The sequence below is a fragment of the Myotis daubentonii genome, chromosome 19 (genome assembly GCF_963259705.1).
Source record: "Myotis daubentonii chromosome 19, mMyoDau2.1, whole genome shotgun sequence".
Taxonomy (NCBI): domain Eukaryota; kingdom Metazoa; phylum Chordata; class Mammalia; order Chiroptera; family Vespertilionidae; genus Myotis; species Myotis daubentonii.
Window position 1 is genome coordinate 13,417,246 of NC_081858.1, and position 27,858 is coordinate 13,445,103.

General features: G+C 58.2%; 1 protein-coding gene across 2 annotated transcripts; it reads left to right on the forward strand.

Annotated features, from left to right (window-relative positions):
- Positions 1-602: 602 nt before the first annotated feature.
- Positions 603-26,606, forward strand: PPM1F (protein phosphatase, Mg2+/Mn2+ dependent 1F). Of its 2 annotated transcripts, none has more exons than XM_059676752.1 (8): positions 603-670; positions 7,201-7,447; positions 11,512-11,657; positions 15,868-16,070; positions 16,504-16,692; positions 18,714-18,857; positions 21,002-21,206; positions 22,479-26,606. In XM_059676752.1, exons 2-8 carry the CDS (start codon positions 7,251-7,253, stop codon positions 22,856-22,858), a joined length of 1,464 nt encoding a protein of 487 aa, XP_059532735.1. In that variant the 5' UTR covers positions 603-670; positions 7,201-7,250; the 3' UTR covers positions 22,859-26,606. The 2 variants fall into 2 exon arrangements, with proteins under 2 accessions (XP_059532735.1, XP_059532736.1); XM_059676753.1 differs by having other exon boundaries at positions 21,113-21,206.
- The last annotated feature ends 1,252 nt before the right edge of the window (positions 26,607-27,858 follow it).

A 27,858-nucleotide genomic window follows, 5' to 3' on the forward strand; every position in this document is an offset into this window, starting at 1 on the left:
CCAGGGGCTGAGGTGCGATGGAATGCAGACAGGGAGCGGTTGACAGAAGCCACGGGGCACAAGTCATCATCTCACAGGCATGTCCTTGGCCCGGTGCCCGCTGCCGGTACGGGGCAGTCTTTAGAAGCTGGAAAGGTGAGCAAGCAGAGGCCCACTAGAGCCCCCAGAGAGGAACGCACCTGCTGACACCTGGAACTCGGCCGGTTGAGACCTTGTGGACTTCTGACCTCCAGAACCGTTACTAGATTTGTGCAAGTGTGTGGTGATGGTCGTAGCAGCAGAGACTTAGATCGTCCCCAAAAGCATGGTGGCCTGGGCCTCCTCCCCTGATGGATGGCGGGCCCTGGACCGTCTGGGCGCGCGTCCCTGCTCTGCCACTGAACGGCTGTTGACCGCACAACCTGCTTAATCTCCGGGCGCGTGAAATAGGGGCTGCTTGTCCCCATTCGGAGGCCAGAGAAGTGCGGCCAGAACCCAGGAGGGGCCGCTCTTCCCCTGAAATGAAAGGGCCGCGGTCACGAGTCTGGAGGCCGCCAGGGGGCAGTAGAGCGCCCGCCCGCCCGCCCGCCCCGGCCCGACTGCGCCTGCGCGACGCCCGCGGCGCCGGGGGACGGGAAGTGGGCGGGGCCGGCCGGAGCGGCTCGCGGGACGCCGAGCGGCTGAGTGGCAGGTGAGGCCCGCGGGGACCCTGGGGGAGCGGGAGCCGGGGGCGCGGGGCCGCGGGGCTGGCGGCGCTGGGGCGAGGCTCGGGTGGGGGCTCTCGTGGCGCAGGGGTGAAATGGGGCGCCGAGGACCAGGAGGGGCGGGACGGGGTGCTGCGGAGGCGGGGAGGCCGAGAGAGAGAGACTCGAAGGGTCGGGGGGCCGAGTGAGGGGCTGGAGAGCGGGAGGAGCTGCGGGGGAACCTGAGGCGGGGGATCTGGGGGCGCTGGGGAGCCAAGGGTGCAGGACGGCCTGGCGGGGGTGTGGCCGAGCCAGGGCCAGGTGGGCACTGAGGGCCAAAGCGGACTGGGGTGCCGAGGGGTGAGCCGCCCCCGTTTTCCCAGAGTGCGCCCCTCCCCACCTCACCGCTCCCCTCCGGAGAGCATTGGGGCCGGGCCCCTGCCTAGACCCCTAACACCCCCCCACCCCCGCCCCTGCACCTTTGCAGGACTGCGCCTCTGCCCGAGTGCCCACACCCATGCCTGCTGCCGCCCTCGGCCCTCCCCAGGTGCATTTCGGGGGTTTTGCTGAAAGCGGTGCCGGGGCCGCAGCAGCTTTGGCGGGACACGGGCGGGACAGGGGACCCACCCCTGCAGCTGTGCGACCTCAGGCGAGCCCCTCAGCCTCTCTGTGCAGTAGGGAGAGGCTTTAGTGCAGGGCTGGCGGGGTGGGGCCCAGGGATGGCGATGGACTCCTCCCCCCAGCGCCCCCCCCCCCCCCGCCCCAGCCGGGCACACGTCCTGAGTGACACCCGTCCTCACGGCATTCCCTGGGGCCAGGTCTTTGGGTGGAGCTGTGCTCCCACTTGGCGGGGGAGACCCTTCGGCACTCTGAGGTCATCGCCCGCTCACTCCTGGCCCTTAGGCTTATGTCCGGCCTGTTGTCAGATTTCACTCTTCTTCCTGCTCCCGAGGTGGAACTGGAATAACAACCGCATCGGCATTGGCCGACCCTGTCTGGTCCTTAGTGACCTGAGGTGGGCTGCTCACCGGCCCTGAGCCTGCTTCTTCCTCGGCCACACTACTTCCTCGGCCACGCTGCCTAACAGCGTGTGCTTTCTGCTTAATTGTAAGAGGTAAACAGACAGAGATGCCACTTTGAAAGCAATCAACCTCCACACAAGCTCTTTTGGAGAATTCCTTTGAGATATCGCCTGATGCCACCCCTGCCTTTACAGCCTTTCTCTGCTGCCCACTGTGTTCCACCGAGTGTTTTAGCTTCCTCTTCCAAGGTTCCCGACCTCAGGCCGCACCTCTCAGCCCACACCACCCACTGGTGGCGGAAGGAAGCCAGCCCCTCCCTCTGCCATCACACTTGCCGGCCGGGCCCGCTGGGTGCACAGAGGCAGTGTCAACACCGGAGAGGGCAGGGGTGGGCTTCCTGACCTCAGGGAGCTTGCAATCTGGTGAGAGAGTCAAGCCTGTGAAAGTGGTGGTTGCTCAACCATGCCACAAAACTGTGCCCTTAAACATGGGTAGAATGGTCAATTGTATGTTGTGTACATTTTACCATAAAATTTATACAGTGGGGCCTTGACTTACGAGTGTCCCGACTAACGGGTTTTTCTAGATACGAGCCGTCTCTCGGCCGATTTTTTGCTTTGAGTTGCGAGCTAAAATTCGGGTTACGAGCCAGCTTCAGATACCCCACCGCTAGTTGGCGCGGGGAACGTCACAGTGAACGCCACAACATCAGCCCAGCATCACGTGTCTCACTCGTTCACTTTATGATTTGACATACGAGTAATTTGAGTTACGAGCTCCGTCACGGAACGAATTAAACTCGTAAGTCAAGGCCCCACTGTATATGTATATATACACAAATTATATATATTTGTGTGTATATACGTGTGTGTGTGTGTGTGTGTGTGTATAATCTATATGAAAAGATCTGGATGCATTTACAAACTCCAGTAGTTTTTCAGAAGTAAAGAAAGCAGATTCTCCTTTGTAGAAAATTTTTAAACAATGAATACAATAGTTCTGTAGCAGTGATGCACTTTAGTTTTGTAATAGTGATGTGGTTTGCTGTCTTTTTTTCCCCCACGAGGTTTCTGAAGTCAAGCAGGACTCAACAAGTATTTTGTCCAGACCTAGAAAAATGCAATCGTACAAATAAGCGTTAGTTGAGCTTATGAGTTAAAACTAGTAAACTATCACCATAGCTAAGATCTGGAAACAGCCTAAGTGCCCATCAGTAGATGAATGGATTAGAAAACTGTGGTACATCTACACAATGGAATACTATGCTGCTCTAAAAAGGAAGGAACTCTTACCATTTGCAACAGCATGGATGGAACTGGAGAGCATTATGCTAAGTGAAATAAGCCAGTCAATGAAGGAAAAATACCACATGATCTCACTCATTCATGGATAATAGAGACCATTATAAACTTTTGAACAATAATAGATACAGAGGCAGAGCTGCCTCAAACAGATTGTCAAACTGCAGCAGGAAGGCGGGGAGGGTTGGGGGGCAGGAGGTAGGGGGGTAAGAGATCAACTAAAGGACTTGTATGCATGCATATAAGCATAACCAATGGACATAAGACACTGGGGGATAGGGGAGGCTAGGGGACTGTCTAGGGTGGGGGGATAAAATGGACACATATGTAATACCCTTTGTAATACTTTAAGCAATAAAAAAATAAAATAAAAAAAAACACCAAAAAAAACCAAACTAGTAAACTAGAGGAAAGTCAGTATTTTAAATGGGGGGAAAATGGACTTTTTACAAGCCAGGTGCCAGCAAAAGTGTTCTAGAACCACAAAAGACAGAGGGCTGGACCTCAATGGTGTTGTGGGGCTTGGATTAGAGAGGTCTCGGAGCAAAATGGAATACCACCCTCCAGCAAGGCCCAGGAGCACGGAGGTGAGGGCTGTGCCAGCGCAGGGGGCACAGAAATGAAAAACAGGGCCACGAGAGAGGCTGAATCGGGCCGCTGACGGATGCAGGATGGGTGGGGTTTCCGTTGCACTTAGGGGCCAGTAGTCATGAGCCCCGTCGAGGGACATTGGCCAAGTTAGTTGGCCCTTGTGCTGCAGCCCCCACCTGTATAAAGCGGGGACAACAGGGTGTTGGGAGGTGAAAAGAGGTGATCCAGGAAGAGTACTCAAAGCAGTGATGGCACCTGTGGGCCCCTGGCAGATGTTAGCTGGCAGCACTGTCATTTCGGCCACTCTGGCTGCCCGCTGGTGAACGGTGCAGAGGGGGCATGATTCCAGGAGCCAGGCAGACTGTTGCAGGCAGGTGGCTTTGGGGCCTGGAGGCTCAGTATCCTCCCATACTCACCCCAGGTCTTTGGTGACGTGCACAAACCCCTGCCCAACTCCCTTCTGAGCATCCCCGTTGGCACGTCCCTGCACCGGGCTCAGCGCTGCCTCATCCTGCGCGGCCTGGGCCTGGGCTTGGGCCTGGGCCTGGGCCTGGGCCTGCATCTGCATGGTTCCTGAGACTGTCTCCCCAGTTGGTCCCGGGAGAGCTCAGGGCTACAGCATTGTCCTCCTGGCATTCCCAGGGCCACCTCTGGGGGTCCCCCTTTGGGTTAGTTATTCCTTGACACCCAGCCCCTCCCTCTGCCCTCCCCTCTTCATCCTTTATCTGTAGGCCCCAGGCTCCCAAGGGCTAGGATTGTTTTGCTCATATCCATGTGACTCCGTCACAGAGGGCAAAAAGGAAGGGCAGGGAAGGAAATTACTCGTATGTCATAAACCAGCTGGGCCCCAGAGAACGGAAGCCATGTCCTGGTTCCTCTCCTTGCATCTCACCTCCTCTAGGTGATGCAGAAGCAGCAGGCAGGGTGGCTCTGCGCCACCCACCTGTGTAGCGAAGAAGCCTTGAGAGTGAGCCAGCCCGCACCCCAGGCTGCAGGCCAACCCCGTCATACCTGTGCTGCCTCGCCCTCTGGACCCCCCAAGGCACACTTGTCCCACTCAGGCTGCTGCCCAGGCTCACACTGGACCCTGGAAGTGGGGCACTGGGCACAGGGCACACGACCACAGCCCCCTGCGTGGTGAGCAGGGCCATGGCAAAGACCAGGGCTGCAGTGCAGAGAGGAGGGCCCCCGGACCCCAAGGGAAACTGGCTCTCTTGGGAGGGGAGGGGGTTCCTGGCACAGCAAACAGCACCCCAAGGCCAGGAGGCTCCCGCGTTACAAAATGTCCAGCGGCGCCACCACCACCAGCCAGTGAGGTCGAAGGCGAAGGGCCTTGAACTCTGTCCTTGAACCCCGTGGGCCAGGGTTCTCAAACTGGGGCCCTCCGTGCCTCCTGGGGAGGTCAGTGAGGACGCTGCCTTTTTGTTTAGACCCTGAGATTTCGGTGCCTGTGGAGTATTTGTTTCTGGGCTCAGCCTTGCCCAGCCGGACCTGGGGCACTCAGGGTTGCTTGGGGCAGCTTTGCATTACAGTTCTCTTCTCTAAGCGGCAGGAGGCCAGAACTTGGAATGCAGAGGAGGCCTCTTTTTCGGCCCAGGGGTGTCCAAGCCTGCTGGGAAATTCTTGCTGTCGTCTTGTCATTGGCTTGATGCTTGTGTCTGTGGCCCTGGTGGGGCCTGGCTGGCCGTCCTCCCAAGCTGACCCTCGCCAGCCCACAGGGCTCCCCGACTGTCTTACCCTGGTGGCTGTAATGCAGTGGCTCCCTTCTCTATTTCACATTCTTGAGCTTTTAACCCTTTGCCTTTGTAATCTGGGATTGCGTTGTATTCACGTCTCCTTATGAGCAAATGGAAGGATAACAATGAACTTGAGTCCATCCCCGTGTCCTGTCACACGTGGCCCCATTCCTACGTAATTTCTGTGTGTCTACTTTTAAAAATTCACTTTTGCCCGGGCTGGTGCGACTCAGCTGGTGTGAGTGTCGCCCCGTGCACTGAAAGATAGCAGGTTCAAATACCGGCCAGGGCACATACCAGGTGTGGGTTCAAGCCCTGGTTGGGCGTGTGCAGGAGGCAACCCATCGGTGTTTCTCTCTCACATCAATGTCTCTCTCTCTCTCTCTCTCTCTCTTTCTCTCTCTCTCTCAAAATTATACATTAAAAAAAAAAAAGAAATGCTATTTTTCTGGGGGATAAATTTGTGGAATTCACTCCCAAAGAAAGTTTCCCAGCCTGGATGCTGTGGAGAGGAAGAGAGGAAGGGGCAAGAGCGAGGAGCCTGTCGGGAGCAGGTGGCCATGGGAGGTGACGACCCAGGTGTGTGTGTGATGAAGGGAGGGGGCAGAGGCTAACCCCGAGGGGCAGTGGATGGAAGACTATGGGGTTGTTTGGTTCTGGAGGGCTGTGAGGAGGAGGCGGGAGTCCAGTGGACACTTGGGGCCCTGGGTTGTCTGACAGACAGGGCCTTTGCTGGCATACAAACTGAGCCAGACAGGCTGGGGAGAGAGGGGCCAGGTTTGAGGTGGAGAGGGTGGTTCTCAGCTGGGGGAGAGGGGCTGGAGTCCCTCATTGGGGTAAAAGATAGGTGTGTGTGACACCTTCCAGATGTGAGAGAAGTGGGGTGAGGGTCGGGAGGGATGATGAGCTTGGGCTCCAGAATCCCCCCATGACCCCATCATCTATTCTCGGGCAAAGGTCTGTCCCTCCCCAAGCTTTAGTGTCCCCATCTGTGAAATGGGGGCTCATCCTGGCTCCCAGGAGTGGTTCAGGTAACGCACAGGGGCTGGCAGCTAGTAAGCCCTCTGCCTTCCTAAGTTGCCGGGAGGAAGCGCCCTTGAGGCTGGAGCTGTGCCCGGGACAGTCGGGTCCGTGGCCTGTGCCCATCTTCCAGCTGGGCCTCAGGACGCCTGGACTCCTCCTGATGGCTTGACCGCATCCCAAACTCCCCTGATGGTCCTGGGTTAACCCTCTGCTTCCCCCCCTGCCCACACCCTCGGGCACCCCACAGCCTGGTGCCTTCTGAAATAGCCCAGGGCCAGCTCTCCCCTGCATGTGGGCTCTGCCACCATCCTGTCCAGGCCCTTTCCTTCCTTCCCCCGCAGGTGACCCTTCACCCACCCCTCTGGGTACCACTTTTAGGCTCACAGACCTGCTGCCATCACTTCCTCACCTCCTGGATGCCCAGGTCCTGGGTCAAGTTGAACCCCCTCACCTGCCACATTCACCTGCCTCAGTGGCCTGGCCCTAGTGCCCTCTCTTGCCCACCACTGGCCATGCTGGCCATCTCTGCCAGTAACGCAGCCTCCTCCCCGACATCCATGCAGCTGCTGCTCCTGGCTCCGTCTCCTGAAGCCGCTTCCCGCATCCCTCTCAGCTCAGACCAGCCAGGGTTGTGCCTCCCACTTACTTGGGCCCCCTGAGCTGTGTGTGAAACTGGGTGGCCCTGCCCTTCTGCCGTGAGCCCCAGGCTTGGTGTGGCACCTGCTATATGATGCTCGGAGGTGCCCGAGACCTGGCAGTCAGCACTGCAGGGCCCGAAGACCCCACCGCAGAGCACCAAATGCGTCCTGTCTTTGCTGACCCTCACGTGTCTCCTGTCTTTGCTGACCCTCACGTCTCTCCCTAGAGTGCAGCCTGCCTGGAACCCTGGCGGCAGGCCCCCGGGATGATCTGGGCATGGCCTCTGGAGCCCCAGAGCAGAGCAGCCAGATGGCAGAGGAGACCCCCAGCTTCCTGGACGAGTTTCTCCGCGACTTCCCAGCCCCACTGAGCGCAGAGAGCCCTTTGCCATGGAAGATCCCAGGGACGGTGCTGAGCCAGGAGGAGGTGGAGGGCGAGCTGGCCGAGTTGGCAGTGGGCTTCCTGAGCAGCAGGTAGGCCGTGCACCCACCGGGAGGGGACAACACGGGACAGGAGGAAGGGGCACGGCGTGTGCCACAGGCCAGCCCGGAGCCTGGCATTTACCCCACACATCCTTCCCCGTGCAGATCATGTTCCCTGTGCGAATCCCGGCGACAACGCGGTGTTGTGTCCGAGGGCAGCCATGACAAAGCACCACGGGCTGCGCGGCTTAGAGCAGCACAAATGCATTGTCTCGGCTCTGGAGGCTGGAAGCCAGAGATGAGTGTGTCAGCAGGGAATGTTCTCAGGCAAAGGCTGTCTGGAAGAATCTGCTCCAGACCCTCCTCTTGGCTCCTGGTGTCATCCAGTCCTTCCTGTGCCTTGGCCTGGAGACACACCACTCCAGTCTGGCGTTCGTTGTCACATGGCGTCTTCCCACGTGTCTGTCTTCACGTGGCGCCTCTCCCTGTCTTTCTGGGCATCCTCTTCTTGTAAGGATGCCAGTCCTACTGGGTGTGGGGCCCACCCTGCTCCGGCCTGACCTGCAAAGACCCTGATTCCAAATAAGGCCACACTGTGAACCACTGCAGGTTGGGACTTCAGCATATCACTTTGGAGGGCACGACTCCACTCATGACGGTGCCAGGCAGGAGGCCCTATTTCTGTCCTGTTTTACAGAGGGGAGACAGAGGCCGGATGGGCTAGGAGACTGGCCAGGGCCTCCATGTTGAGGCAGGGCCTGGCCATGTGCCCAGCGAGCAGGCCACGCTGCCCCACAGAGCCGTGTGGTGGTGCTTCCCCCGTTTCACAGACGAGGAAGCTGAGCCACGGAAAGGGAGCACAGCCAGGTTAGCAGATCTCGGCGGGGAGACGGGGAGGCTCATGGCCTGTGACCCCTCATCCTTCCTTGAGGGACCACACCTAGCGTCCCTAGTCGCTGCCTCACTCCTAGAATCAGGACCCAGCCCTGGCCTCCGTGTGCTTCCTCTGTGACAGGTCGGCTCCATTCCCACGCGCCCGCCCGGCCCCCCAGCAGAACGACCCGCTCTGCTGTGTGGGAGCCTGGGTCGCTGAGCACAAAGGCCCCTGTTGTGGGCCGGCTTCTGGGCCACGTCCATCCCAGCACCCCCACGGTCCCACAGAGCTTATATTTCCCAGACATCTCAGTGGGTTTATTTTTAGTTGTAGCTGTCTTTTTCTAGTTGTTCTTTCCCGTGTAGATGCAGACCTTTCCACGTTGTCTACACTGCGTGTGACTGTCAGGAGCATCCCACCGGGGCTCCCGTTCCTGGAGCTCGAGCGGGCGGGCTCTCGGGTGAACAGGGCCGGAGCATATTGGTCCATGGAGTTTGTTCAGATTGTAAGTGGTATCTTTCACGACACTGACCGGAAGTCAGATGACCGAGTTCAAGGGTGTGACCATTTATATCCTGTCTTTCCCCCGTTGTTAGCAGTTCCATGGTGCATCTCAGGTCCGCAAGCAGCGTGTACCTTACACTGTGTTATTTCTGTGCCTTTTCTCTCTGCTGCTAAACTAGAAACTCCCTGAAAATCGCGAGGTGGGCGGGACTAGAGCGTTTGCCGGGTCCCTGGGCCTTGCACACACACCGGTCCCGACTGACGACTGACGTGGGGCCTGAGTGCCTTGAGAGTGTGGTGGGCGGGGACCCCTGGATGAGGCGGGAGGGGCATCCACGAAGCAGTCCTGTGGCCCGAAGCCAGGCATTGTCTGGGTCCCCAGGGCCGGAAGCGCGGTGGCCTCAGCAGTGGGACTTCAGAGGGCCCGCAGGAAGACACAGCTCGACCTGCAGGAGAACAGCCGCCCCTCTCCCTGCTGTGAAAAAGGAAAACCCAGTGGTGGGCAGGAAATCCCCAAATAGCAGAGGAACTCGTTTCTCATGTCTTGACTGGTTGTTTTTCCAAGGCAGTGCCAGAGGCTTCTCCCCCTGAGCCACCCTCTCATTCATCCCAGTAGATTCCTGAGGCCATCTGTAGACACCACAGATGCCTAGCCCCCAAGGGACATGACCTGTCCCCAGGCTGTGGGAGGTCCTTGCCCTCTGGTGAAGCCCGGTGTTGTCAGCCCAGCAGAGAACCACAGGCCGCCCACCCTGGACCGGGGTCCCCAGTCCTCAGGGAAAGGCGGGGGGGGGGGGGGCCGGGGGGGACGGTGAACACACGTCCTCCAGCCTGCAAGGGGCTCCCACTGGTGAGGAGGCAGATTCTGGGGTCAGCATATATTCTTTACTTGGTTTCGTTAGTCCGCACCCGAGGATTGTTTTTCCCATTGATTTTTAGAGAGAGTGGAAGGCTGGGGGGTGGGGTGGGGGGGGGGGAGAGAGAGAGAGAGAGAGAGAGAGAGAGAGAGAGACCTATATGAGAAACACCTGTTGGTTGCCTCCTGCATGTGCCCCAAATGGGGCCAGAGGATTGAACCTGCAACCGAGGTACGTACCCTTGACTGGAATCGAACCCAGGACCCTTCAGTCCCTGGGCCGATGCTCTAACCACTGAGCACCGGCTAGGGCAAGATATATTCTTAAGGCTGTGGGGTACGAGGGGTAGTGACCCCTGTGCCTGGGGGAGCCAGGACGGGCTTCCCAGGAACATGGTGTGGGAGCTGGCCCCAAGGCTGGAGGCTGGGCGGGCAGGCGAGCAAGGCATGGGAGAGTGTACCTGTGGCCTCGTCTCTTCATCCCCACGGCTTCCTCGGAGCTGCCCCTTACTGTCCCTCTTCTCCTGAGCTCGACCTCCCGTCTCCTCCCTCCACTTGCTTCCCCACTCCTGCCCACGCCGACCCCGCAGTTCTGTTCTGGGTGGCCTGGCTGGGATCTTCGGAGCACTCAGCAAGTCTTGCTTCCCAGAATTTTTCCTCCAGGGCCCTGGCAGCCACCTCTCCAGCTATCCCGGCCCCCCAGCGGCTGTCTGCCCAGGCGCGCTCCTTCAGGCTCGAGCCCTCCCCCCATTCAGTTATGGCCCCATCTCCAGTTCAGACCTCATGCCCACCGGCCCCAGGCCTCTTGACCTCAGCCAAACCGGAGACTCACTGGGGACCAGGAACCTCCCCAGTCCCCTGCAGTGCCTGCTCTGTCCCCTCCCGTCCACCGCCAGGTGCTGTTCAGCGAGGGCCTCGGCCTCCTTGCAGCATTTACCCTTCAGTCCACCCTGAGGGGGAGGCCAGAGAGAAGCCTGTCCCATCATGTCACGTCCCTCTTCAAGCCCACCGGGTCATGGCTCCCCATTTTCTGACACCTGCCTCCCTACCCCAGCCTCCCCTGGTACCAGCTGCTCTGATGGTCCAGGAACCCCTTGGGCCATGCACAGCCCAAGGGTCCCGCGCTCCCTAGATTTGTGTTCTGGGGGGGCACCTTCACCGACAGAAATGTATTGTCTCAGTTCTGGAGGCTGGAAGTCCACGACCAAGGTGCCCGCAAGGCTGGTTCCTTCTGGTGGTGGTTGGCCGCCCTTGGCTTGTAGGTTCATCACTCCAGTCCCTGCTTTCATCCTCACAGCATTCTGTGTGTGTGTGTGTGTGTGTGTCTATGTCCGAATTTCCCCTTTCGATAAGGACACCAATGTTATTGGATTAGGGGCCCATCCTACTCCAGGGTGACCCCATCTTAACTAATTATATCTGCAGCCAGCTTACTTCCAAACAGGATCACATTCTGAGGCACTGGTGATAAGAACTCGATATGTGAATTTTGAAGGGCACAATTCCACCCATAAGCTCCCCAACTCCCAGAGGTCCCCAGCTGGTATTGGTGGCCAGGCACCTGTCATCAGGCTGGACGTTGAACAGTTTGTCTGGCCTGGCCATGGAGGCCAGTGGACCCTGCCCACAAGTCTGTGACACCCCCGCCCCCCCAGCCCCAGCCCACGCCTGGAGCAGCACAGGCCCCAGGAACTGGCGGCATCGTGTGGATGTCGGCTCCCCAAGGACAAGGGCTAGACCTGCTTGTGTGGCCCCGGGTTGGGGTGCAAGTAGTCATTGCTACCTCCAGAGGGGTTTCCCTGCGTGGAAGGGGCCCGCGGGCTCCCTCTGATGTTGGCTTCCGCCGAGGAGCCAGCCCAGTTCACCTCTTTCCCGTCCCAGGAACGCCCCGCCGCCACTTGCTGCATCTCTGGCCCACGAAGCCGTTGCCCAGCTGCTGCAGACAGACCTTTCCGAATTCAGGAAGCTGCCCAGGCAGGAGGAGGAGGACAGCGAGGAAGTGGAGGAGGAGAAGGCCCCCGTGACCTGTGAGTTCTCTTCTTTATGGGGACCCCAGGCTTAGCAGGCAACTGGCTGGCCAGCCAGACGAGAGACAGGCTGCCGGCGAGCACCAGAGTGGGAGAAGGCAGGGCTCACCTGGCCTCCGGCCCTTCCCGTTTGCTGGTGGGAAGGCGGTGTGGCAGCATGTGGCTGAGAGCCTCGAAGGGGCAGCCGTGTGGGTGTGCTCGGACGGGGCAGGGGCATCAGGATGCAGAGAAAGCGCTCCCAGCCTGACGGCAGCACGGGGAGCATAGCGGCCATCACCGGGTTTCGGAACAGCCAGGGGTGGACGATGTGTGGCCGTGTTACAGGGGTGGACACCAAGGTCCCGCTTCTCATCCCGCTTCTGTTCTGCCTCACCAACGTCAGTCGCCCTGCGGTGACGTGGGAGTGGTTCCCAGAGGCAGCCTTGATGTCCGGCGGAGAGAAAATGCCAGAGCTTGGCCCCTGGCCTGGGCTGACTCGACCCCGTCAGGTGGAGACGCAATGGGTTCCCGTGAGAGCTTGGGGAGGCAGCCGGCTCCTGGACGGCGGTCAGCGGGGCGGCCCAAGCCATGCAGTGAGAGCGACCCAGAAACAGAGTGAGCCTTCTCCTGGAGAGGCGGGCTCTAGTTTTGCATGTCTTCCTTTCATTTTCCCATCATTCCTTCCTATCACATTTCACCAAAGTCTCCGTTCGCGTCAGACCAGAACTACAGCAAGCAGGGGTGGCTCGGCCGTGGCCTGTGGCGGGCTGGGCGGTGGGCCAGGCTGGGTGCCAGCTCTCGGTGGCTCCACGCTTTCTGGTGAAAGGTGCGGCTCCGGCCGCAGGCAGAGCTGAAGGCCGGTCGGGATGCAGAAGACAGAGTGGGTTCTGGGGCCGGGCCTGGCCGTCGGCGTAGCGGGAGCCCCAGCAGATTCTTCCTCCTTTGCCATTTCCTATCTGACTGTGTTATTTTATTAATTTTTAATTGAGATATAATTGACATGTCACACGGTGTAAGTTTACGGTGCACAGTGTGTTGATGTGGTTCACTTATTTAGTGTTTTCACTAGCACCTCCCTCACATCACTTAATTACAGGCATACCTCCGAGATATTGGGGATTTGGTTCCAGGCCACCGCTATAAAGCAAGTCATAATCTTTTTCTGGGGTTGGGGAGCGATCTTGCCTCCGGTTTATAAAAAATGCAACATTTGTCAAGCACACAGTAAAGCGAAGCATAATAAAACCAGGTGTGCCTGTAGCGTCCGGCCGTCTCAGCGTCAGTGGGAGCACTGAGGGCAGAGCCAGGAACAGGCCAGCAACAGAGAGGAAAGCAGACTGCCTGTCCCTGCAGTAGGCGCCGGGCCCTTCTGCCCTGGTCCCCTGCTCTTCTCCCAGGTTCCCTGCCCTCAGCCATTCCAGCACAAACGCGCTGGTCCCCACAGAGGCAGGAGACAGGCGGCCATTGTCCTCTGCAAAGCCTGCAGGCCCCGCCTTGCCCGAGTTCTGGCGGGAAGTCAGCGCCACCTGTGGGCGGGGAAGGAGCGGTACAGTGGCTGGCAGCGCCAGAGACCTCCACTTGGGGGCTCCTGCCCCCATGCAGGCCTGGTGTCCCTGTGGGTTAGGGTCTCTCTGTGGGTGTTATGAGAATCATCTCCCAAGGGCAGAGATGTGACCAAGACCTCTGTGCGACAGGGTCAGGCGGAGCACCCCAGTGAGCTGCGCCTCCCCAGTGATCAGCCCCCGTGGGTGCCAGGACAGCAGGCAGTCCCGTGAGCAGCCTGAGTGTGGGGGCCAGGCGACCTCCCCACAGCTTATCAGTCTTATTGGTAACTGCCCTTTGCTGGAGCCAAGATCCAAGTTTAAACACGTTGATGAAAACACTAGCGTGACCTAAGGCCAGAGGGTAAACAGTGCTCTGTGTCTCCCTGGGTGTTTCAGACCTGATACAACCCAGTTCTTGACAAACGCCTGAGTGGCCACCACGTTCTGGGGAGGGGGGGTGGCAGTGGCCAGTTCTAGGCACCCCCAGTGTGTGGATTTCCTCGGCCATATCGTCCCCTGGCCTCAGCCCTTCTTTTCTTCTGTAGCCACTGCCTTGAGGCATGAGCTGTTTCTTCCCCAGCTTCCCACATCCTTCGAGTGTGGCCTGTGACACTCCTGAGTCTGCCCTGTTTCCCGTTACTGGCCCTGGGGCCACCCTCTTAGCTGTGCCTGCCCCCGGCCCCTGGGCCAGCAGGGGTCTCAGGAGGGATTTGTGTAGCAGAATGAACTGAGTCTCGGAGGTGAAGCACCTCAGGTTCTCTTTGGACCTGCTCCTTGTTCATTCTTTCTTTGGAGCCAGGCTTAGGTAGGATTAGAATTTTTGTTTTAAAATCTATGTTGTAGGTGCTGTTACCTGTTGCTGCATAACATTGCTCCAAAATTAGTGACTTCCAACAATAGGCATTTATTATCCCATAGTTTCTGTGGGTCTGGCATTTGGGAGTAACTGAGCTGGTGGTTCGTGCCCAGGGTCTCTCACGAGGTCGGACGAAGGCCAGTGCCAGTGCGGGCAGAGGCTGTGCTTCCAGGGTAGTTCAGTCTCACGGCTGTTGGCAGGAGGTCTCAGTTCCACGCCATGTGGACTCGCCACCCGGCTGCTTGAGCATCCTCGTGTCCTGGCAGCTGGCTTCCCTCCGAGCCAGTGATTCACAAGGGAAACAGAGAGAGGCAGAGAGAGTGACAGTGAGGAGGACAGGGCACACAGGGTGGAAGCTGCAGTGCCTTAAGAGGATCTAGGGTCTGAAGCCACTCATGGTCACTTGGGTTTTATCATCTTCATCAGAAGCAGGTCACTACGTTACACACTCAGGGGGAGGCAACTGAGCTCTGCCCGCTCTTGAAGGGAGTAGTTTCAAAGCATTTATTATAGATGTATTTGAAAGCCATCACCTGGGACTAACACTTGCAATGATAATTGGGAAAGCACTAAAAGGATGTACTTAAGAAAACGCATCACCCATAAACCACCCCCCATAGTCGGCCTCTGCTGGCATTGGCTGTGTGCCTTCCCTGCCTTTTATTTCTGGGTTCAGGTGGTCGAAGACTTTTTCACGTACTCACGATATGGAATTTTCTATCCTCCTTTTTTCACAACATTTTCCTTAATATCAGTGTTTTTTTTCTGAGTATCATGACATAAGCATTTTACATGCTTTACAAACTCTGTAAAAGTCCATTTTTGTTTTACCCTTTAGTTTTTTGGTGTGTGTGTGTTTTTTTTTTAATTAAATTTTATTTGAGAGAGCCATAGCCTCACATGCAGTTATAAGAAATAACACATCAGGATCCCAGGCATCCTTTACCCAGTTCCTCCCAATGGTAACGTCTTTACAAAACGACTGAAATGTCATCCCACCAGACTCCCTCATGTTCCCATGTATGCCACCCTAACACCCGCTCCCCCCGCACAACCCCTGACAACCACTAATCTTCTCTATTTCTGTAATTTTATCATTTCAAGAATGCACATAAATGGAATCACACAGTATGTACCTTTTGAGGATTGGCTCTTCTCATTCAGCTTAACTCCCTGGCGATTCATCCAGGCTTCTGTGTGTCTGTAGCTCCTTCCTTCCTCCTGCCGAGTGGTGTTCCATGGCATGAGGTACCCAAGTTTGTTCAGCTGTTCACGCGTGGAAGGACACGGGGGCCGAATCGGTTTTCACCTGTCACGTGTAAAGCTGCTATGAGCCGTGAGCAGGCAGGCACAAGTTGTGTGTGAACATCATCTTAATGTCTCTGGGATCAATGCCCAGGGGTGCAGTCGCTGGGTCAATGGCAATTACATGTTAATTTGCAAAAATCATTTTTAATAGCAGCTTAACTCACCAAGAGAACAGACCATAATTTACTCCGCCATGAGTATATATTGTTTCTAATTAGTGCGCGATTATAAGTGATTCTGTCCTTTGCCCTTAAATCACCTGCATTTCTGGCTGTTTCCTGGGTGGGGGGCTCCATGAGTGGAAGTGTTCCACCACGGGGCTGACCCAGACACTTCTCGCTGCTGATGACACAGGTTATCACACCTGTGCGCCCGGAGGTGCTGGGCTGGACAGGCCTGTGCAGGCCTGTGACGGGGCTGTCTGGAGAGCTGCAGAGGCCACAGGAGGGGGGCAGGGAGAGCGAGCAGAGCGTCGGCTGGCCTGCGCTGGTGCTTCCTAACAGCCCTCCGTCTTACCCATCAGTGCTGGATGCCAAGGGCCTGGCGCTGAGCTGCTTTAACCGGCTCTGGGACGTCTGCAGCCAGTGGCAGCAGCAGGTGCCCTCGGCTGCCCGGGCTCCCCAGCGGCGGTGGCTGGTCTCCGTTCACGCCATCCGGAACACTCGCCGCAGGATGGAGGACCGGCACGTGTGCCTTCCTGCCTTCAACCAGCTCTTCGGCCTGTCCGTGAGTGCTCCGCCGCCAGGGCTCCACCTCCCGGGTCCCAGGGCAGCTCGGGAGGCCAGCGTCCCCACCAGGACAGCCTCGGAGGGCTCGCACAGGGTGGGGGTGGGAAACCACTCTGGGTGCCGAGCAGAGCTTCCCACCAGAACCAAGGCAGGAGTGATGCCTACAGCTTCCGTCTGCAGGCCGAGGTGCTGGACATCTCTCAAAGCCCTTCCAGTCAGCGCCTGACCCCTCCAGTCAGCGCCTGACCCCTCCAGCCAGCGCCTGACCCCTCCAGCCAGCGCCTGACCCCTCCAGCCAGCGCCTGACCCCTCCAGCCAGCGCCTGACCCCTCCAGCCAGCGCCTGACCCTGATGAGAGCCTTTGGCTGGGTCACAGCCTCGGCCAGGCATGAGGCCAGCAGGGCGGTAACTCCCGCTGCTTTCCCAACCAGGACCCCGTGGATCGCGCCTACTTTGCAGTGTTTGACGGTCACGGAGGAGTGGATGCCGCGAGGTACGCCGCTGTGCACGTACACGCCAACGCTGCTCGCCAGCCGGAGCTGCCCACGCACCCCGAGGGAGCCCTCAGAGAAGCTTTCCGGCGCACCGATGAGATGTTCCTCTGGAAAGCCAAGCGAGAGGTGAGGACAGGTGACCGGTCCTGCGCGGTGGGGGGCTAGGAGCCATTGGCTGCGGAGAGGCACGGCCCTGCGGAGGGATAGAAGTTCAGCGGTGCTGGAGAGTCCTCACTAAACGCTGCTGGCAGTCACCTCATTCTGTTCTTACAGCCAACGGGGCTTGTTTTTAATTTGAATAGAAGCAACATGAAGCTTGCCGCTGGTGCAGCCCGGCCCTGCTGCCGCGCGGACCTGCCCCACTGCGGAGGGTGTGCAGCCTCGTGGGGAGGACAGGCCGGCAGTGTTAAGATGTGCTCGGGGTTTGGTTTTGTTTTATTTATTTATTTATTATTATTTTTTTATAATCCTCACCTGAGGATATTTTTTACAAAGATTTTAAAAATATAGATTTTAAATATATATTTTATTGATTTTTTTACAGAGAGGAAGGGAGAGGGATAGAGAGTTAAAAACATCCATCAGCTGCCTTCTGCACACCCACTGCTGGGGATGTGCCCGCAGCCAAGGTACATGCCCTTGACCGGGATCGAACCTGGGACCCTTCAGTCCGCAGGCCGACGCTCTATCCACTGAACCAAACTGGTTAGGGCCAAAGATTTTTTTACAGAGAGTGAAAGGAAGTGGGAGAGAGAAACATCGATGTGAGAGAGACACTTTGATTGGTTGCCTCCCACACACGCCCCAAGCAACCGGGACCAGGGATTGAACCTTCAACTGAGGTACTTGCCCTTGACTGTGCCCTTGATCGGAATCTAACCTGGGACCCTTCAGTCCGTGGGCCAATGCTCTAATCACTGAACCAAACCGGCTAGGGCCCAGGATTTTGTTTTACTCAAGCATGGTGGAATGACAGACCATGTCCTGAAAGAAGAGTTTATTACTTAGAGGAGTTCGTTACTTACAGTTCCCACGTGGGTCACGAAGCAGAGGGAGAGAGGAGAGCCTGGCCAGGGTCTCCACTGTGGCCTCTGCAGGAAGCATGGGTGAGGCAGGGCCAGCAAGTCACAGCAAGCCTAGGACTGGATAGTTGGAATCGCCTCTACAGGCCCTGGGCCGCAGGGGCAGCCCCCAGCTAGCGGAGCCAGCGAAACGCTGGCCCAGCGTGAGAGGCAGAGCAGGTGGTTGACGACGTGGGCTCCGGACCCACTGGCTTGTGCATGACGGGGTCTCCTGGGGGAGGCGTTTGATATCTTTGGGAATTAGCTGGCCCCGGGGGTGGGGAGTGGGGCATTCTCTCCAGGATTAGCAAGGCCAATACAAATGATCATAAAATACAGAAAACACAATCATCATAAAGTATAAATCATCATAAAATACAGAAAATACAGAGCCGGCCAGCGTGGCTCAGGGGTTGAGCGTTGACCTCTGAACCAGGAGGTCAGGGTTCGATGCCCGGTCAGGGCACATGCCTGGGTTGTGGGCTTGATCCCCAGTGTGGGGCGTGCAGGAGGCAGCCAATCAGTGGTTCTCATCATTGATGCTTCTCTCTCTCCCTCTCCCTTCCTCTCTGAAATCAATAAAAATATATTTAAGAAAAATAAAATACAGAAAACAAAACTCATGATTCATATGCAGCCACACTTGCCCTTGCTCTCCTGGGCAGGGTCCCAGCAGGAGCTGGTGTCCGCTGGGATTGCTCCTTCCTCGGGAGTGAGAGCCACACAGGGACGAGGCATCTGTTTCTGAAAGGAGGAAGAACCCGTCCTCCCCTCAACCCGACGCTGCGCCTCACCTGTGTTCTCTTCAGTGGGTTCTCCCGCAGTCTGTGGGGTCGGTACAGAGATCTGTCCATTTTAGACATGGGGAAGCTGGGGCCCGGTTGACACAGCTGGTGAGGAGATTTGGGGTGGGGGCTGCACCATCATCAGACGCTCTGCGCACAGAACGGAAGCGATCACGGTGCCATGCAGCGGCAGCCCTGCCCTCTCTCTGAGCACGCCTCCAACAGTTCTTCATCGGGCTGCGTGTGCCTGCGGGGCAGGTGCCTGGCCCACCCTCACCCGCTCGGCCTTCTCCTCCCACAGCGGCTGCAAAGTGGAACCACAGGCGTGTGTGCACTCATCGCGGGAAAGACCCTGCACATCGCCTGGCTGGGGGACTCCCAGGTCGTCCTGGTGCAGCAGGGACAGGTGGTGAGGATGATGGAGCCGCATAAACCCGAGCGACAGGTACGGGGCTCCTTCTACCCACTCCCTGGGAAGCAGATGGTCAGGGAGCCCGGCCAGGCATTGCTGGGACAGAGGAGGGAGTAAACGGGACCTTGGGCCGTCCTCCCAGGAAACCCTTGGCACCCTCCACAGGGAGAGCTCCCCTGCCTGACTCTGGTGGCCAGGGGTCCCCTAACGCTCGGCACATGGACAGCCAGTGTCACAGCGACACGGAGCCCAGGGCTGCAGGGGAGAGCTGGGCTATGTGCCCAGCAGGCAGCCAGAAGCGGGGTCCGTGTGCAGGGTCTCGTCATGCCTGCAGACAAGGAGCGGCCCACCTGGGCTCTGGGAATGAGGGCAGGAGGAGGTGATGCTGGGCTTCCTTAGGCAGAAGCTACGCTGAGACCCTGAGGTCACTCACCCTGGAAGCAAGGGTGACTATTCCTACTCAGACCATGTCTCACCGAAGTGTCCCTTCTGTCTCCTGAGGCGGGAGAGCGAGAGTTGGCACATCTCGGGGTGCCTCTAGGCCCCACATGCTGCTCTGCTCTGGCTTTTTCGCCTACTCATGCGCCTGGTGGGTGTTCCACGTCAGTACATACACACGAAGTGCTCCCACCCTCTCCCAGGGCTGGTGGAGTCCCATTCATTTCCATCCCTCCTCGATGGGCATGGGTTTTTTTCAGTCTTTTGGTTCTAGAAGCAAGGCAGCCATAGATAGCTTAGGACAGCATTTCCTTGTTCAGGGTCAGGGACGTCTAAAGGCACGTCCCCAGAAGTGCAATAGCTGGGTCAGAGTGTCCAGATTTGCAAGCTGCCCCCTCAGGCTGTGCGGGGCCCTGCGGTCTGAGAGGTGAGAGGCCTTCCTTTACTTTGCATTTCTGTTACGGAACCAGCTTTAGCGTCTTTTCAAGGCTGGAGATCATTTCCGTCACCTTTCCTGACTTTTGCCCATTTTTTTCCTGAACTGTTGCTCTTATTGATCTGTAGGCATCTTATATACATTAGGGAGGTTGGCTCCCTATCTGTGCAGCGATTGGCAAATGCTTTTGTCTTTCTTTATGGGCTTTTCCGTGTGGAAGTGTTGATTTTATGTAATTGTGTGGAACTGTCTTTTCTTTTGTGGGTTGTAGAAAGCACTGCGTAACAGCCAGGAATGACAGCATTCCTTAGCCTCACAGCCTGTGCTCAGCATCCTGCATATGCTCTCCCCATTGCACAGAGGAGGGAACTGAAGCCCAGAGAGGTTAAGTAACTTGTCCAAAGCACACAGCCAGGAAAGGGCAGGTGTTCTCTGTCACTCCAGGTCCTCCAGTGTCTGCTCTCCGGTGGACCCTCCCACCCCAAGACAAGCAGCCCGATGACATGTGGCCCAGGTTAGGTCTAGATACAAACCTATGCTTGAGGTCTCAGTTCTGCACCCACCGCTGCACCCACGTAAGCTCGGAGTTGAGCACCTCCTCTGAGGCCCGCTGGGCGCTTTCTGCAGGCAGCATTTCCCAAACACTGCCTGAGCTCAGCAGAGAGGAGCATGGCAAAGAGCAAGGACAGAAGTCCATGCTTGGGCCTGGCTCCGCCCCTTCCAAGCCTCAGGCTCCTCCAACAGCAGTCACTATTGTTACCACCTCCCGGCAATAGGCTCAGGTCTGAAAACCTCCTTCCAGGGGAATTTAGGGAACCAAAGAAGTTTCAGGACTCGTGGCTGGACTGGGCCTCTGTCCCGTCCTCTTTGGCCTGGAGCACCACGGCCTTTTGGGGAGCCGGACAGGGTCTGCGGGTGGAGGAGAAGGATGAGGACCCAGGGCCACAGGGCTTTCCAGGGCCTGGTTCAGGTGTCCTCCAGCCCTGCCAAATGGCCGCACGTCACACACGCGTGGCGTCCTCCCAGCAGCTTACAGAGAAGGGACAGTGTCCTGCCTGAAAAGTGAGACAGCAGCGGGGCCTGCCGTCTGACCCTGGGCTCGCGCTCTTTCTGTTGCCTCGTGAGCATCTCCCCGGCCCCGAAACGCTGCTCAGGGACAGGCTGTTGGTCAGTGGCTGTGAGTGGCCTGTGGGTGTTCGCACCATAACCTAGTTAGCCATTCCTGCTCCTGCACCTGGAGGACGATGAGGTTATTTATAATTTCTCACTGCGTTACTAATGCCTCAGTTGGGCATCTTTCAAGAGCTGTGGCTCCCAGCGCTGTCTTAGAAACCAGCTCCCCTCCTCCCGGCTGGCAGTGCCGGACGCCCGGCCCGTGGAGCGCCGAGGCCCCCACTCTGGCTGTCTTCCGCAGGACGAGAAGGAGCGCATCGAAGCGCTGGGTGGCTTCGTGTCTTACATGGACTGCTGGAGAGTCAACGGGACCCTGGCCGTCTCCAGAGCCATCGGTAAGGAGGCGAGGGGCGAGAGAAAGGCCGCCCAGGGCTAGGCCTCTGGGCCCAGCTGTTGGGGCGGCAGTGTCATGTGCTGGAGAGGTGCCTGCCGTTGATAAGGCTGTGCTGTCAATCAGATTGAAGGGAGATGGGAAAGTCACTGTCAGACATCTTGCACAGAGAACTGCGGTTCGAGTTATGTGTCATTATCTCCTCATTAAAACACTTCCTCAGAAAAATCTAGGCCCTGCTCCCCTTGGTTAGCTGGGAGATAAGTTTTAAATAGTCCATAAGTGAGATTTAACCCCCACCACCACCACCACCTATTCATGCTGATGATTCTTTTTTCTGTCTTTTAAAATCAGAAGTATAAGCTTCCCCCACCCACCTCATTCTATTTTCTCAGCAGCCTGTCGCTGCCAGGCCTCACTCTGGGGCTCGACAGCCATGTCTCTCCTTCAGATACTTAGGAGTCACCTCCTTCCTGCTAAGCCCTGTGATGGGACCTCTGTCCCTCCAGCCTCCTGAAACATCCCCCTCTGGCCAAACGTGTTGCCTTCTTTATAGTCCTTCTCCTTGTGGCTTCTGCCCTTGCGTCTCTGGACATACCAGGGCAGGGAGGTGGGGCAGGCCTCCCTTCCAAGGAGAGGGGACCTCTGGGAAGCTGGGCATAAGGGACGACGGGGTTTAGTTCACGCTCCTTGGGCAAGTGACTGTCAGGCCAAGAGCAGAAGGAGGGGCCGGCAGGAAGCTCTGAGGGGGCTGGGTGAGGTGTGAGCTGTCCAAACCAGGAGGGGAGGGGAGGGGAGGAGAGCTGCATTTTGAAGGTAAAGCCAGTAGGACCTGCTAACAGCTTAGATGTGGGGTGTGAGAATCAGAGGGAACCCTCAGGTTCTGGTGCTGTCTTCCAAGCTGAGGAGACTGGAGGAGCAGGTGTGGGGGAGGAGGAGCGAGCTCAGTTGAGTGCCTGTCCGGTGTCTGAGGGGAGCTGTCGGGAGCTCAGGAGGGCCGGGGCCGTAGCCCAGGCGATGTCCTGGGCCGCCCGCTCTGGGCCCCGCTGCCCGGGGAGTGAGAGTGAGAAAGCTGTGTGTTGGAGCTGAACTCTGGCCCTGCTGGGTTCTGGCTCTTCCCCGAGGAACACCAGAACAAACCTGTTACATCCCCTCCATGGGACGTGGCCTTTTCACCCCGTGTCCTTGCCTGTGAGCGTGGGGTAGCCATGGCGGCCAGGCCTGGCAAGATGGACAGCCAGCCCTCTGACTCCAGGCACTTCTCTCCCATGCCCAGGGGATGTCTTCCAGAAGCCCTACGTGTCTGGAGAGGCAGACGTGGCCTCCCGGGAGCTGACCGGCTCGGAGGACTACCTGCTGCTGGCCTGTGATGGCTTCTTTGACGTCGTCTCCCACCAGGAGGTGGCCGGCCTTGTGCAAAGCCACCTGGCCAGGCAGCGGGGCAGCGGGCTGCACGTCGCCGAGGAGCTGGTGGCCGCAGCCAGGGAGCGGGGCTCCCGTGACAACATCACGGTCATGGTGGTCTTCCTCAGGGACCCCGGAGACCTGCTGGAGGGGTGGGCCCAGGGGGCCGGGGAATCCCAGGCCGACAGGAGAAGCCAGGACTTGCCCTCTGCCCTCTCAGAGCCAGAGAACAACACGCCATGGAGAAGCTAGGAGGCCCAGGGCCCTGGGGTCCCCACCCTATGACCCTATGACCCTATGACCCTATGACCCTTTCCCTCAGATGCCTCAGGACCCAATAGGCAGGGGTGGGCAGGCGGCACCACCCAAGCAGTGCTTTTCCCTGGGATCCCTGTGCCCCTGTGCTGCTTGCATCGGTCCCTCCTGGTGGCTGTGGCCCCGCATGGGGCGGGGGTCTCACACCTTGCTCGTGACAGGCAGTGGGACAGAGGAAGCCTTGCCAGAGAGAAGACGACCTGGGAACTGGACTGGCTCTTGATCCCCAGGAGGTGGGGGTGGAACCAGAGGCCGCAGTCGCTGGCTGCAGCCCGACCAAAGACACCGGCGTGTGTGCGGGGCAGTGGCGCGCTGCGGGGGGCTCTTGGGCAGACCCGGAGCCGTGGGTCTTTGCAAACACGTCCTGGGCGCCGAGCGCAGGTTTTTTTCTCCATTCCTCATAGGCCACAGCTGGGAGGGCTCGCGTCGGCAGGCGCGCCTGGCTGGGCTCAGCTGGCCGAGCTCGCTTCCCAGACGGGAGAGGATCTAGGATTGCCTCTGCAGTGCTCGCCCGCCTGCGCCAAGGCAGCCGGGACATGTGTGGCCCTGGCCTCACTGGTCCCTCTCGTCCCCCGAAGGGGCAGGGGAAGCTCAGAGATGCTGCATTCGTCTTTTGTGTGGTTGTTGTTTTCCAGGGAAAAGTCTAATTCTGAAGCAGTATTTCCGGTTTTGTCTTTGTTCTGTCAGTGCCAAAGTGACCTGTTGTGTCAAATAACTTAAGCAGAGCTTAGCATTTATTTTAATCCTTAGAAACTTACGTATTGGTTGTTGTTGGTTTTTTAGGGGGACCTTCTTTTGCAGTATTACTGAATTTTTTTCTTAAATCAAGATTGAAATAAAAACCATTCCAGGTAGTGTTAATAAGCCATTCAAGTGCCTTAAACAGTTTTAGGGAAGGCTAGATCTGCCGGGCCTATGATGAGTTCCAATAGGCATGGTTAAGTTCCACAAGAGCAGGATTTATTTTGTTACACAGGGTGGTTTAGGCTAGAATCCTCCCTGCAGACTTCTTTCTGCCTCTCTGAGATGTGCCGCCGACAGTCAGCAAGGTGGTTCCTAAGAGCATGGGCTGTTCCGTGGGGCCCTGATCCCCACCTTCCTTGGCCCTGCCACTTGGTATCTGGCTGGACCCTAAGCTGGGGGCCCGAGCTCCGTGAGCAGGCACGCCCTTGCTGCTGTTTGGAATGTTCCAGAATGTCTTGTGTGTTGGTAGTTGGATGGGTTTCATTCGGTAACACATTCTTGGAGGCTCTGGCAAGTCTGTGGGTCTGTTTGGAGGCAGCAGGGATGTGGCTGGGAGTCTGTCCCACCCGCCCGACTGATGCCCCTCTTCCTGCCAATAGCTGGCAGCCTCTGCTGCCTTGACTGCCTGTGAGAGAGCTCGTCCGGGTCCCCGACTGCCCTGGGAAGGTGAAGCTCAGGGGACTTCGTTTGCCCACATCAAGTGGGCGCTACAACTGCTGTGTGGATTGAAGGTGGCAGGGCTGGGTGAGGGCTCCAGGCAGAGGTCAGGCAAGGGGGAGATGGGTGTCCGGTGGGAGGACCTGGGCTTGCAGGGGTGGGCAGGGCTGCTGCAGGCAGAGGCTGGCAAGTCTGGGAGGGGCAGTGAGTTGCTTAACTGAGGCTTCGACAGAAGGTTGCCCGGGGGCTGGGGCAGTGGGAGGAAGCTTGGTGCCGGGTCCCCAAGGCCAGGAGTCCTGTAGAGGCCTTCTGAGTCCACCCACAGCTGCAGAGCCCCAGGAAGATCTGCCTGGGGAGCCCCCTGACCCCAGGGGCATTGAGGGGAGTCCCGGGGAAGTGGCGGGGATGATGAGAGGATGTTTTAGGGAAGGAGCCATGGGGGCCACCCGCAGGTTCTGAGTTTATCCCACCCCCGCAGCAGGATGAAGACGCTAAGGCCGTGCAGTCAATGCCTTTCTCAGGGCCTCATGGTAAAAAGCATCTTAAACATGGTCACTGCAATCCGGAGAATGTTTGGCAGCCACCATGACCATGTGTTACCCCATTTAACTTGAAGGTCCGCTGCCTTCTGGGGGCCAGAAGCCTCCTCATCAGCCCCTCCCAGCACAAGGCTGGCAGCAGGCTGGATGTGGCCCCACCTTCCACTACCAGCCTGGCATCCTGAGGGCATGACCTTAATGGAGGGAGGGAGGGAGCAATGGGCTTGTTTTTCTCTCCTTTCTCATCGTACTCCGTTGAGTTGATTGCTGCCAAGAGAGGAGCTTGAGAGCGTGGAGTCTGGATTCTACCACTTGGTGGCCTGATCTGTGCCCTGATCTGAGGCTCCACCAGGACATTTCTCCAGGCTCGTCCTGACACCTCTCCAACCCCGAGCCAGGCTGCTGGAGGCAGCCCCTCACCCCCAACAGGCCCTGAGCAAGGCATTGCTGTCTGGTGTGGCTGTCAGCACAGGGAGTCCTCGTTATCCCGCTGCTCGGGGACTGGCCTGTGCAAGCGCCTGGGCACAGAGCAGGTCTTTGCCATCTGGACTGGGCTGCCCTGGGAGCCACTGGGCATCTTCAACCACCGGGCATCCTGGCCCACTTCCTCTTCAGGACACAGTCCCAAGAGGGCCCCTGGCTGAGACACTGGTCTGAAAACCTTGGTCCCCTTCTCAAGTCCCAGCTTTGCCACTAGCTTATTGTGCAAGCTGAGTAAGTCGTTGCATTTCCCTGGGACTCAGTTTCCCCTTTGTAGGGCACAGGGTTGCACTGAGTCTGCAGCAGCTCCAGGAATTCTGGAGGTGCAGGGGGCACTTGGGGGAACCCAGCACAACCCGGGGAGATGCTGCCAGTGCTGAGGGCCCTTCCCCCACCGCCAGCAGGGAGGGGGTGAATAAGTTTTACTAGTGTCTATTCTTAAAATTAAGTGGGTTGGAAAAGAATTGAGCTACTGATGCCAGCGCCTTATAAGGAATACAAAAGCTGGAGACTTGCAGCCTTGCTTTTACAGGTAGAGCTGATCCAGAGCCAGCAGGGGTGGGAGAGGCAGGCAGCTGAGTGGGAGGGCCTGGGAGAGAGGCAGCACAGCTGGGCTCCCAGGGCGGCTGGTCCAACTCCCAACCCTGAGGTGATTGCATAGCCTCCCTGGCCCAGCCTGTGCTCAGCATCCAGGGCCAGGAAGTGGGTGTGTTTTAGGGAGAGAGCAACAGGGCGCTCACTGAGGTCCTGGGTCAGCTTTTGGCCGCCCCCTGCCTTTGGCCATAGCCCTGTCTCCCGTCCTGTCCTCCCTGGCCCACACGTAGCCCCTGGCCTTGCCCCTTCCCCAGCTACCTCAGCAGTATTCCCAGGGCCAGGGGCACAGTTCTGACAGCTCCTAGGCCTGGCTCCCGTGCCAGCTAACCGGAAACTAGGTGGGTTTGTGCAAAATGAGCCATTTGGTTTGATTCTGCCTGTAGCCCAAAGGGGCAGCTGCCTGGGGGCCTTTTCCAAGGCTCCACAACTTTGCCAAATTCGCTGAGCTTTGCCATTCACGTGCTGTGCCAGCCTTGCCAAGGATTTATCTGTGCACATTTCAGTGAGGTTCTGTGGAAGGCGGGGGAGGTTGGGAGGGGGTGGTTCCAAGACAGGATGTCTGTTTGCCCTGACCTGACTATAGGGACAAGTGCCAGGTGGGAGGCCAGAAAGGCAGTCCCCTCCCAGGGCTGTTGTGCTCAAGTGTCAATAAACCGTGAGTCTGAAACCTGTGTCGAGTCCTGAATTCTGCCTTCTCTCACCTCCGGATTCCTGGTTCCCCTGGGTGTCCAGGGTGTTTGGAAGCTCCTGGGGTGAATGGGGACCATCGACAAATCTCCTTGGAAGGGGAGCAGTTGAAGTCTGGAGGGAGCCCTGCCTCCCCAGCTAGCTATCCTGCCCAGCCTGGTTCGCATCCCGGGGCTCCCAGCCCACCCCCCCAGCAGCAGGAAGTGACATTCACTGTGGGCATGGGCAGGGGTGGCAGGAGGGAGGCAAGGCCTCTGGGGAGCCCGCGGGAGTCCTTGGTGTCCCTGGGCACTGCGGATGGAGACCCTGCCTGCACATCGCTCACCCGGGAGAGAGCAGGTCCGTGGCCCAATGGGAAGTTCTTCCTTGAGCTCCTGGCTGAACTCAGACCCCGAGGGAACTTGGACAGCATCCAAAATACTCCACACACAAGCTGCCGAGCCAGGGCCCCCGATGCTGCCTGAACTTCTCCCCGAAACATAGGGTGGGGTGGCTTGGGCTTTCGGGTTGGTTGGGGCCAGCTAGCCGGGTGTTGCTGTGTCACTCCCTCCCTCTCCTTGCCCGTGGGACCCTCTTGCCCACTTTCAGGGCTGGTTAGCCTCATTTCTCATAATCCTTCCCAAATCACCCCTGAGGGCTTTTAGCACCCCCCTCCTGCTCCAGGCAGCCTGGGCATCAGTCTCCCACCCTCCAGGCCACACTGCGAGGGAGGCAGCATGATCTCTCCATCCTATCATTTGGGGGGGGCGGCCTGGGGCTTCCAACTAGACATGCCCCTCCCCCAACCCCACCTACTCACCCATCTGCCTTCTGCCTCCCTCGCCCCCTCTGCCTCCTTCTAAGCTCCCGCAGAATCTGCCAGGCAGATCCTTGGTCTTAAGTATATGCTGTCTTGATTGTTCGCTAATGAGTCGCCTCATGTGTCTGAACCTCATCACTAGAGCCAGATGGTGGTTCCGCACCCCCCCACCCCACCCCTCACCGCCGCCACAGAGCTTGGAGCCCAGAAGAGCATTCTCTCTGAAGCCACTGGAGGGGGGCAGGGGGAAGCCTGAAGGACTGGGCACACTGTGCAAGCAGGGACGGAGTGGCCCCTGGGGGGCCAGGACATCAGCCGGGTTCTCTGCCAGCAAGGAGGCAAGTCTGCACCAGAGGTCAAGACCCTGGACTGGGGTCTGCCAGGCACAGCACAGGGGCCCCTAGGGGTCTGCCACTGCCCACCACAGGCAGGCCCCT